Here is a 12588-nt window from a genome sequence, read left to right on the forward strand (position 1 = left end):
AACATTTCCAGACCACTTCAATTTTACCCCTAAGGTGGTCAGTATTTCTGATCAAGGTAATTTTATACAGTTATCAGGGCATGAAGAAATTCTATGAACCTCTTCAAAAGTTTTCCATAGCTCTAAGGATTAAAACAAGTATTCAGTGCTGTGACTCTCAAACTTCAGTATGCATCAGAACCACCAGAATGGCTTGTTAAAATGCAAATCACTAGGCATACCTACCTCCAGTTTTGGAATCAACAATTCTGGGTTGAAGGTTGGGAATTTGCATTTCTAACAAGATCTTAGGTGAAGCTGCTACTGCTGGTTTGAAACTACACTTTGAGAACCACTGTGTTTGGGTTTTTTTTTTTTAAAAAAAAAACTGTGGTAAAATACATATAACACAAAATTTACCATTCTAACCATTTTTAAGTGTACAGGGCTGTGGCATTAAGTACATTCACATTGTTGTGCCACCATCACCACCATCCATCTCGACTTTTTCATCTTCCCCAGAGAACCACTGGTTTAATGTGACCTATAAATCCCCATCTCACACCATCCTGTCCCATTGCCTTCTGGCAGGTGCTGAGACAGAAAGCAACAAAGTTAACTGGCAGTGAGCTCTACTGTCTAAAGAGGAAACAGAAAAAGAATCAATATTTATCTCCTTAGGTACTGTCCTTCCCCATCCCTCTTAATTAGAACAGAGGCAGTTTAGGAGAATAAAAGACAAGCTGCCTCTCAGCTCAGTTTGGGTAATAATGATAAAGCAAAAATGTTACCATGTACACCTACTTACTGTCAGTCACACAAATGCACGTTTGGAGATATTTATTCATTCAACAAATACTACTTGTTAGGTATTGTTCCAGGCAGTATAAAAAACAGATAAAAATCTATGCCAGCTGAACTTACATTCTACTAGAGGAAGGGGGAAAAATATACATATATACGTATATATATGTATATATATAGTTAGTAAATTCCAGAGAGAAAAAATAAACAATGGGGAGTGACAGTGTTTCTGTGCTTGGAATGTGGTGTGTGTGTGAAATTTTAGATAGGGAAGTAGAAGTTCTCTTTGAGAATGCTACTTTTGAAGGAAGTGAGGGGGCTAGTATGCAGGTATCTGGTGGAAGGGTATTTCAATCAGAAACAACAGTAAGTGCAAAGGCCCTAAGGGACACAAAGAGGAGGCCAGCATGGCTAGAACAGAGGAATAATGAAAAGAGAAGCAGTACTTGAGGTCACAGACATACCTGGGGGTGGAGGTGAGGAATGGGACTTAAAGGCATGACAGGTTTACCTAGATCAGAAAATATCTCCCAACTTTTCTTACTACAACTTCATACTGGAGGCCAGGAATTTGTACCTCCTTAAGGTATAAACGGTTATTAAAACATAAACAAACATGATATTATACACATTAGAAATAACAAACCATTGTAAAAAAAAATTTTAAAACCCGACATCACTAAAAAATATATATATATATATGAAGTCTTGATGTGATTTCGGTCTTCATTTTGCAATTACAAAAAAATTAAAGCATAAAAAAGTTTTAGTATCATTATTTTTTTAACATCTTTATTGGAGTATAATTGCTTTACAATGGTTAGTTTCTGCTTTATAACAAAGTGAATCAGTTATACATATACATATGTTCCCATATCTCTTCCCTCTTGCATCTCCCTCCCTCCCACCCTCCCTATCCCACCCCTCTAGGTGATCACAAACCACCGAGCTGATCTCCCTGTGCCATGCGGCTGCTTCCCACTAGCTATCTATTTTACGTTTGGGAGTGTATATATATCCATGCCACTCTCTCACTTTGTCACAGCTTACCCTTCCCCCTCCCCTAGTATCATTATTAAGACCACTTTTCTAACTCAAAGAGATAGAATATATTGCCCCAGACATCCAAGCCCAAAATTTTCCATCCTCTGGTGGATCACAATTAAAAACAAACAAAAAAACCAAAAGAAAACCAGCCCTTAAAGGGCTCTTAAACCCAGAGGGTTAAACCATCTGGCTACACTTGCAGCCTGTCCCTGGCTGACCAGTTCTGTGTCCCCAAAGCCTTAGCAAGAAGTCAAGATGAAGCCTCACTATGCCCGTAAGGCTCTGACTGGCAAATGGCTAGTTAATCTTAAGAATAGAAATCCTTAAGCTCTAGTGTGCAACAGAATCACCCAAAGGACTCGTAACACACACTAGTGGACCCCATTTGCAGAGTTTCTGATTCAGTAAGTATAGGTGGAGCCTGAGAATTTGCACTTCCAACAATTTCCCAGGTGATGCCAGTACTGTTGGTCTGGGGGCTCACAATTTGTAAATCTGTGCCTTAGAGTTATTACTGCTGGCTGGAGGCTCTAGTGGGTCAGTCTCGAGGCTGATTCAAGTACTGCCTTCTGCCCTGTTGTCCCTTCCTTCCCATTCTTTCCAACCCATGATGGACAGTGCAGAGTGGTGGGGATGCTTTTTTTCTCAGAATCATTCAAGACTCTCCTGGAGATAACCATCAGTGACGTTACCTGGAACATGACCAATCTCTGGGAACCAGTGATGATAAATGAAGGTTCAATGAATGCTGGTGAGGAGGCTTTTAGAAGATTATCTAAGTTATTGTTTCTTAACCTGTGTGAAGATCAGCTGCCAGGTTTGTTGCACGTATGTTGCTAGTTATGAAGTCTGCCAATGATCTGCTTAAAAATGAAATCATGGCATTTGTCAAAACCCCTAAAACTACATCACAGAGAGCTTTAATATATGCAAATTTTATAATATCAACCAGGGTGTTGGATCATTCCCAGGATGGAAAGCAGACTGTGACAAATGTATCTAATTGTATTAGAAATAATGTGTGATCTAACCTTATAAACTTCAAGGTGGGAAAAAAGGAGCTGACCTAAGTAACTTTGGAAAATATTGTTTTGACTGGAAACTGTAAGACTAAAGACAAAGAGAAATGTACTTTAGTTGGCAAATTTGTTTCTTACAGGAGTACTGGTTAACAATTCTGAAACTACTTTATAAGTATACACTAGGATTGAACAAGTAAGTAACTAAATGGTAGATAATGAGAGCCAGGTTTCTCACTGTCAAAGAAAGAAGTTCCAAAAGCAAGGGTGGAAGGCTAGAATGAATGTGGTGCTGGGTCAGAGTCAGAAAACTCAGTATGTGCACCTTTAGTTTTCTATATATACATGTGTGTATACATATAGAAAGATGATATGAGACAGAGACATAATTATGTGTATACACATGGTTTAGTATACACACATGTATTTTCCAGCTCTACCCACTGGGAAGGCCTGGAATCAGTGACACTTGAGTAGCAACAAGCACACTCATTGCCAGATCCTGGTGTCTAAATACCATTATCCAATGAAAGGAACCAGGGCTCCTTGGAGAAAACTGGCTGATTCTATGTTGGGGCAGAGAAAATACAAGATGAGTCTGGAACATCCATCCTGTAGTGCCAGAAAGTAAGGAAGTGTCCAAAAAACAAAATGATGAGGGCCTGTAAAGGGACACAGAAGCTGATCTGATAAAGCCTAAACTGGCATAATCTGAACAACAAAATAAATAAGAGTAATAGATTATAACAAGGTAAAAAATATGAGTCCATCAATAAAAAATAAAATGAGTCCAGTAATAAATCATGTGGATATTATATACTGTCTAATATGACATGATGAGAAGGGCACTTTACCTCTGTGCTATTTATTCTTCCCCCAAACCCATAACCCTAGTCTTACCATGAGAAAGCATCAAACAAAACCTAATTGAGGGACATCCTACAAAATATCTGACCAGTATTCCTCAAAATTGCCAAGATCATGAAAATCAAAGAATATGAAACCATCACAGATCAGCAAAGACTAAGGAGACATGACAACTAAATGCAATGTGGTATCCTGGATTGGATCCTGGAACACAAAATGGACAACAGTAGAATAACTGGAGAGAACTAAATGAAGTTTGTCCTTTAGTTGATAGCAAAGTATCATTGTTAATTTCTTAGTATTGACAAATGTACTGTGGGTTATGTAAGATGATGACATTAGGGTTAACTGGGTGAGGGGTACACAGAACTCTGTACTATCTTTGCGACTTTTCTGTAAATTAAAATTATTCTAAATAAGAATATTTTTAAACATGTGTATTAATTACATCTTATTGTTTTTTACTTTATACATAGTTTATGAAATTTTTATATTTACTTGATATTTAATATTTTAAAAATTGGAGAGGATTTGATGTTATCTCTATAAAAATGTCACTCTCACTCATTTGTACTCCAATATGTTTTTGTAATGGGATAGAAAAGGAAAGAAATGGGGTATAGTAGGAAATGTGCCCAATTCAGGGTAGACCAAAGATATCCAGGTGAAGGTCATCTGCCTAGTGCACCTTGGTGGAAATGAGATGAGAAAATTACACACGATACATATCTTATTACACCTTGCTGTTCTCAAATGTTGTTGCCATCACCTGTGAGCTTGTTAGAAATGCAGACTTTCAGCTCCCACCCCAGACCTACAGAATTTGAATCTGTATTTTTAATGAGATATCCAACTGATTCATATGAACATTAAATTTCAAGAATCAAATAGCTACATTCATTCAATAGCTGATGAGTACACACTGTGTGCCAGACATAGGAAAACCAATACCACACACTCTAAAGTCTAGAACAGTGCTATTCGGCCTCAGCTGGGAGCTTCCTGGAAATGCTAATTCTCAGACCCCACCCCAAACCTTCAGAATCTAGAAAAATGTCTTTACAAGCCCTTCACATGATGCTTATGCATACTAAAGTTTGAGAAGCACTACTCTAAAAAGATGGACTTCGAACTCTGTATACTGGAATCACCACAGAAAAACAAAAACCCAACACACAGGGCCATCCCACACCAATTAAATCCCAATTTCTGTGACAAGGACTCTGGCATTAGTATTTTTTAGAAAGATTTTCTAAGTGATTCTAATGTGCTGCCATGTTTGAGAATTGCTGCTTTTTAGCACAACCAGCTAGAGCCCCTGTTGAACATAGGCTACGTGAATGACCAGGGCACACCTGCAGAGCTAAATACCTATGTCTCTGGCTGCATTCAAAATCCCTCTTTTTGATGAAATAATGCCACTTGCAGCAATGTTGATCGACTTAGAGATTATCATATTAAGTGAAGTAAATCAGACAAAGAAAGACAAATATCATATTACATCACTTATATGTGGAATCTAAAAAAATGATACAAATGAATTTATTTACAAAACAGAAACAGACTCACAGACATAGAAAACAAACTTATGGTTACCAAAGGAAAAAGGGTGGAGAAGGGATAAATCAGGAGTTTGGGATTAACAGATACACACTATCATATATAAAATAGAGAAATAGCAAGGACCTACTGTATAGCACAGGGAAGTATATTCCATATCTTGTAATAACGTAAAATGGAAAACAATATGAAAAAGAATATAAATATGTACAATTGAATCACTTTGCTGTATACCTGAAACTAACACATTGTAAATCAACCATAAACCAATAAAAAAAAATGCTCTTATAAAAGATGTTATTAAAATTTCAGGGCTTCCCTGGTGGCGCAGTGGTCGAGAGTCCGCCTGCCGATGCAGGGGACGCGGGTTCGTGCCCCGGTCCGGGAAGATCCCACATGCCACGGAGCAGCTAGGCCCGTGAGCCACGGCCGCTGAGCCTGCGCGTCGGGAGCCTGTGCTCCGCAACGGGAGAGGCCACGACAGTGAGAGGCCCGCGTACCGCAAAAAAAACCCCCCAAAAAACAAAAAAAAACTTTTTGATACCTGTATAACATCAAATGGATATAACCTGAATTTAATCATTCCCTATGGCTGGATTTATTTCCCATTTTTCACTATTACAAATAATATTTCAATGAATAGTTTTCTACATAAATCTTTAATGGCATTTCTGGTTATTTTCTTACATAGAATCCTGGTAGTGGAGGGCTAAAGGATATGATGGTTAAAGGACATGAACCCTTTTAAGATTCATTTTTCTTCTTTAATATTTTAATTTTATTGGAGTATAGCTGATTTACAATGTTGTGTTAGTTTCAGGTGTACAGCAAAATGATTCAGTTATACATATACAAATATACATTCTTTTTTAGATTCTTTTCTCATATAGGTTATCACAGAATATTGGGTAGAGTTCTCTGTGCTATACAGTAGGTCCTTGCTGGTTATCTATCTTATATATAGCAATTGTGTTCATCCCAAGCTCCTGATTTATCCCTCCCCACCATATTTCCCTTTGGTAATCATAAGTTTGTTGTCAATATCTATAAGTCTGCTTCTGTTTTGTAAATAAGTTCATTTGTATCTTTTACAAATTAGTTTCCACGTATGAGTGATATCATATGATATTTGCCTTTCTCTCTCTGACTTACTTCACTTAGTATGATAATCTCTAGGTCCAATCTTAAGATTCTTAAAATATATAAAAAACTGCTTTCCAGAAAGGCTGAATCAATTTATACATCTACGGGTAGTTGATGAGAATTCCTGACTTATTACACCACAGTGGTACTGAGGGCCCACTATCTCAAACAAAACATTCACTTGCTCTCAACAGCTCCTATAAATAAAATACTACCTCCTTCCTTTCATAGTGGAAGTGACTGAATAAGTGGCATGTATTTACTACCTTGACCCCATCACCCACACGATAACTACAATGTTTCTTCCCTCACTCATTTTACTAAAATTGCTGTAAATTAGTGATCTCTTTCTAGTCATATGAATATGTCTTTTAGAATCTTTTCATTAGCTCATCTGACTCTCCTCTTCCCATCTTTGTGGCCATTTGACTCTAATGATCTCATCCTTCTACAAGGACTCAGTCCTCCCTTACATTACACCACCACGTTTTCTCCCTTCATCTCCGACCTCTGTGATCTACCTTTTTTAATATCCTCTGCCACTTCCTATTGCTTACACTACGTCAGGCCTCCAAGGTTCAGTTTTTGCCTCTGTCCCGCACTGCTCTCAGGGAGGACTCCTCCATTCTGTTTTTTTTTTTTTTTTTTTTTTTTTTTTTTTTCTCCATTCTGTTTTAATAATCAGCTCTACACTGATGGCTCCCATATATTTCCCTAACTTTACCCCTCCTTTGTCCTCAGGTCTGTGACTGAGGTTCCATCCTCATCTATAACTCAATGCCACCTCCCACTCAATAGTGCACCATCCTCTCTGCCAAATCAGTAAGCCTTCCCAACTTTCTTATCTCTGACAACGGAGTAGCACTCCTTCAGTCCTCCATGCTCAAAAACTTCAGTCTTTATGTCTTCCTTAAATTACTCTGTCTGAAAGTCATACTAACAGTTTCTTCAAAATACTTCCTAGATACATTCTCTTTTCGTCATTCTCATCATCACTTCACCTACGGATTACTGTAATATTTTCACAGGTAGCGGGTATTCATGCTGTATGCAGCGACCATGTTAATTTTCCAAAAATATTTTTTAATGACTTCTTCTTGAAGGTTTCCTTTTTGTCCAAATTCATCTGGTTCAAACCCTTGAAGGCCAAACTGCATCTCCTATTAGTACCTCCTGAAATCCAAGATAATCCTCTCTCCTTACTGCCCTTTCTCCCCCCACACCCTCTGCAGACTCATTACTGCCCCCACCTTTGCTCGTGTCACTCTCCCATCCCTTCTGTTTCAATGGAACCTTCAGTAGATAATCCTAACTTACACTACTTTTCCTTTCTCTGAATTCTTTTTTTTTTCCCAAGGGAAAAATGCATTTTATTTAATGACCAAGTACACCAATACAGACACATACATTTATATATATGTATACCTATGTGTGTGTACACATATAAGACTAAAACAATATTTACTCTTACCATTTGGGATGAATTGTAAAATTTTCTGTTCTATGTACTTTCATTAAAAAAAATGGGGGTTGCAACTTGAGTCAACACTAAGAAAATGAGGATGAAGTGGTAAAAATATTTAAGGTCAGATTATGCTCTCAGAGGCTACATGGTTTAGGGAAAAGAACCCTCAATCTCTGAATTCTTAAAACCAGTGGTATGCTGGCTCTTGGGAGGGGGGTGGTGGGTAAAAGCCCTGATTTGTAGTGTTTGCCAATAACCCTCACCATGGCAGATCTCAAGCTACCAGTGTAACATGACTACCTGTGAAACTGGAAAGTGATATGCACAAAGCCAGGAGGAACCAGCTTCAGGACACAAGAGCAGCATTTAAAATCTGTTCTGCAGGGCTTTCCTGGTGGCACAGTGGTTGAGAGTCCGCCTGCCGATGTAGGGGACATGGGTTCGTGCCCCGGTCTAGGAAGATCCCACATGCCGTGGAGCGGCTGGGCTTGTGAGCCATGGCCACTGAGCCTGCGCGTCCAGAGCCTGTGCTCCGCAACGGGAGAAGCCACAGCAGTGAGAGGCCAGCGTACCGAAAAAAAAAAAATCTGTTCTGCAATCTAGAACTTAATATATACTGTCTTGTATAAGCTCTCCAGGTGTATTATATAGGTCTGCTTATTCATTGCAATAAACTTTATTAGCCCTAGGAAGAGTGGCAGTCCACTCATTCCAGAGGTTTCATAGTGAACAGGGCACACAGTGTTTGCTCAGTAAAAACCTGTTGGCAAGACCTGGAGGGAGTGATAAGCAAAGCCAAAGACTGGAGGCATAAAATGGTAAAAATGGGCATGTACTCATTTAGGGCTGATTAGTAAGAACAAACAAAAAGTACAATGAAGGAGCAGAATGTAGTAGAAATAAAATCAGAATGGGAACCAGGAGATATTCCCAGCTTTGTAATTGTGTGACCCTTAGCAAGTCAATTTCCTTCCTGGGCCTTAAGTTTCCTCATCTGTAAACTTAGGGTACTACATGACTACATGACTTTTACGTTATCCATTGATTCTAATGCTCTAGGATGTGGGTAAAACTGACAAGGAGAATGCCCATGGCCCACTGCATTGATAAAATAACAATAATAAATTCATTTAAAAATCTGCTGTTAAGTCAAAGGAGTTTAGGGCAGTAAATCTTTTCTGAAGGTGTGAAGAAACATTCTTATAAGACCATTCCATTCCTTTGATCTAATAATTATTATATAGAAAGTAATAATTATAAAAAACAATTATTTTATTAAAAATAATAAAATATTAAAAACAATTATTCCAAAAAGTATCTATTGCCTATCTATTATGAGCTGGACACTGGTAAGTGCTGAAGATTTAGTAAAAACAAAACAGACCCCATCTTTACCCTCATGGAACCCACAGTAGTGTGGATCAATAGCCATTTAGTTCCAAATCATCATAAAAGTGCTTTTTAGCTTAGCACAGATTGCTCTGAGTAATGGATGGAAGCTATGGATCCTCTCTTCCCCAAACAGGCATATAATCATAAAAATGTGAATGCAATTTCAGAGGTTCACAGAACCTCTCATCTGTGAAGAACCAAAGAACCGAGAACCAAGAACCAAAAGTTAACAACCCTGACCTATTTCTACAGGTACATCTACAAAACAGTAAACAAATTCAAGATCGTAAAAGCCTACATTCTGTTTGTTAAGGGAGTATAGCAAAGATTTCCAACAGAAACAATTAAAAATAAGGGTCCATCATTTAAAGGATTAAGCCTTGGGTTTTTGAAATTTCATTCACCTAAAGTACCTTCTTCCAAATAATATTCTGGATAAATGAGGTATGCCTAGATTATGTTTCCATCTGATCTACCATTCCTTTAGTAAAGTTGCCAGTTAAATCGTTCTTACTTGAAAACTATTTGCATATGAATGACTGCTTCCATTTCACAAGTAAATCTGCATTTCATGACTCTTCCATTTCACACCAAGGAGACCCTATTAGCTATGACAAATACATGTACACATATATCTGAACAAGCAGTCTGAACAAAGCAAAGAGTACAGTTCCAGAATTAGAGGGCACTGACTCATCTCCTGACTCTAACATTTTATGGCGGATCAACCTGGGACAAGTCATCCAACCCTCGGACCCATGTTTTACAGATGACCCATGTTCATCTGTAAAATGGAGAGGAGACGATAAGACTTACCTAAGAGGGCTACTATGAGAAATCAATCAATCAAGTAAAACAATGTAGGTCAAAGTATTTAGAAATAAAATGGGCAAAAGTGGGTGAAGGAGCAAATTGCTTGAAGTTGCTCACAAAACATCAGACATTCAGAGATCCTTTGGGAAGAGTTGCTCATATAACATCCTTAGTGGATCTATCTGGAGTAAAATAAATTGTTCTTAAATTGCTCAAGGAATTTTGTTTTGACTGACTGCCCAATGGTAAAGTTCTTAAACGTCAAAAGTTTGGAGAGCGGCTTTGGAATCCTTATAGTACATAAATATATTCTCAAGGCAAGAAGATGGATTACTTACAAACACTCAGTCTTGGTTCTGTAGTCAAAGTCCCTTTTACAGGATTTTTTTTTTTACAGAGCAATGATTCTTTCACTCATCTTGCTGAAAAGGTTAACAGGATGTGTACAAAAGATTTTAGGGGAATTAGTTCATGTAAACTGAACAAATCAATGAAATCAATCTCTTTTAGCAGAAAGGGTATTTGTTTTAAAGGAAGTAAATAATATTCAGCATGAGACATGTTTTCCAGTCCATTCTCCACTGAAATGCAAAATAAGAAATGTCAAGGAGGGCTTCCCTGGTGGCGCGGTGGTTGCGAGTCCACCTGCCGATGCAGGGGACATGGGTTCGTGCCGCGGTCTGGGAAGATTCCACATGCCGCGGAGTGGCTGGGCCCGTGAGCCATGGCTGCTGAGCCTGCACGTCCGGAGCCTGTGCTCCGCGACGGGAGAGGCCCGCGTACCGCAAAAAAAAAAAAAAAAAAAAAAAAAAGAAATGTCAAGGATAACTTTTTTTTTTTTACATTATTTCATTTACATTTACAATGTACATTTGCATTATCTCAATAGTCAAGTTTAGGGCGATTCTTCTGGTAAAATCTGAATTAAACAACGTTTTGGTACTAAGGAATCAATCATTACACCTTATCAAAGTTCATAAAGGTAACCAAAAGTGTGATTTGCCCTGGTGCCTAGAAAACAGCCAAGAGGCAAACACTGATTTCTCAGCCCCTACTAAGCAAAGGCTCTACTGGTTCCCCAAGAAGGCAAATTAAACCCCGACTCCAAATAGTCATTACACAAATGTCTACAAGGGAAACAAACCACAGATCCTGCATTTACATAACACTTTCCTCCAAGAAATTTAAAGCACTTTATTGTAGAATTATTTAAAAGAAGTGTACCCCCCCCCCATTTTAGGAAAACAATTACTGTTATTCTGGGAGACCATACATCCCTTGCCTAATCAGATAACAAATAGGTAGGAAACCCTAGACTCAAAATTTCTCTGAGAGATAAACTCTAGAGATGGTGGGGGTGGGAGTGGCGGGGAGGGGGAGGCTCAAGACTCGTGGAAAGCTGAATGAATCAGGCAATGGGGTAGTTTTAGGGATGGGAAGTGCATTAAGAACTGAGCTCACAGGGGCTGGGGGTCGGAAAAGTGATCCGGGAGCAAAACGGCTCGTTAAGTTGGTGGCAGCTGGTTGGATGCAGAGGGTCACTCTCGGCTAGCCCGCAGTGTCTTGCTTACCAGTTGCTCGCTCATCCCTTGCTCTCTCCCCCTATTACTACCCTGGATTCCGAACTACCTGAGGGGAAAGCGTAATGGAACAGAGCAACTACCATTCCTGAGGAGGCTGCAGGCTTCCTCCACCCACAGCGGCCGAGCTGGCTTCCCGCCCACCCCCTGCCCGGCCCGCGTCTCACCAGCCGCCAGGCGCAGGCCGCGGAGGCTCCCCATGGCCGCCTACTCCGCCGACCAACACAGTGCCGCAAGGCCGGTGGCGCGGGTAAGCTGAAGGTCGCCGAGCGCAGCGAACTCAGAGACGCGAGCAGGACTCTGGGGAGCGGCTTGTGGGAGGTGAGGGCAGAGCGAACGGGTCATGAGTGACGTCCGGGCGATGGGCGGGGCCTACTAGAAGCGTGGAGCGTGTGGGTCGTGCTTGGCGCTCAGACTGTGCGGGCAGCGTGCCCTACCCAGCCACGTCTCTGTTGGCGCCGCGTCTTGGAAGCGGCCGCAAAACTGCTGTCTTGGAGTCTTGGTTTCGAGGGCCTTTGCAATGGCCTTCTCTGCACCTAAGAAAGTACCCGTTTAAAATAGAAGAAAAGTGGGGCTTCCCTGGTGGCGCAGTGGTTGAGCGTCCGCCTGTTGATGCTAGGGGACAGGGGTTCGTGCCCCGGTCCGCGAAAATCCCACGTACTGCGGAGCAGCAAGGCCCGTGAGCCATGGCCGCTGAGCCTGCGCGTCCGGAGCCTGTGCTCCGCAATGGGAGAAGCCACAACAGTGAGAGGCCCGCGTACCAAAAAAAACAAAAAAGAAGAAAAGTAATATGCTTACTAAGTAGGACTTTTGTGACCTGTAGACCCCGAAATCACACTGCCTAGATAAATCAGTATTTCAGTACACTTTTTTCAGTATTTTCAATGAATGTGTACATGCCTTTTTCAAAACTGCGTAA

General features: G+C 40.1%; 1 protein-coding gene across 1 annotated transcript in view; it reads right to left on the reverse strand.

Annotated features, from left to right (window-relative positions):
• Positions 1 to 11994, reverse strand: part of FAM162A (family with sequence similarity 162 member A) — a 33177-nt gene extending 21183 nt beyond the window's left edge. Inside the window, exon 1 of the mRNA XM_067738713.1 lies at positions 11837 to 11994. Within this exon, the coding sequence (XP_067594814.1) occupies positions 11837 to 11870 (34 nt within the window). The 5' untranslated portion in view covers positions 11871 to 11994. The remainder of the gene's footprint in view (positions 1 to 11836) is intronic.
• Positions 11995 to 12588: the final 594 nt, after the last annotated feature.

Source organism: Pseudorca crassidens, chromosome 5 (assembly GCF_039906515.1).
Source record: "Pseudorca crassidens isolate mPseCra1 chromosome 5, mPseCra1.hap1, whole genome shotgun sequence".
Classification (NCBI taxonomy): domain Eukaryota; kingdom Metazoa; phylum Chordata; class Mammalia; order Artiodactyla; family Delphinidae; genus Pseudorca; species Pseudorca crassidens.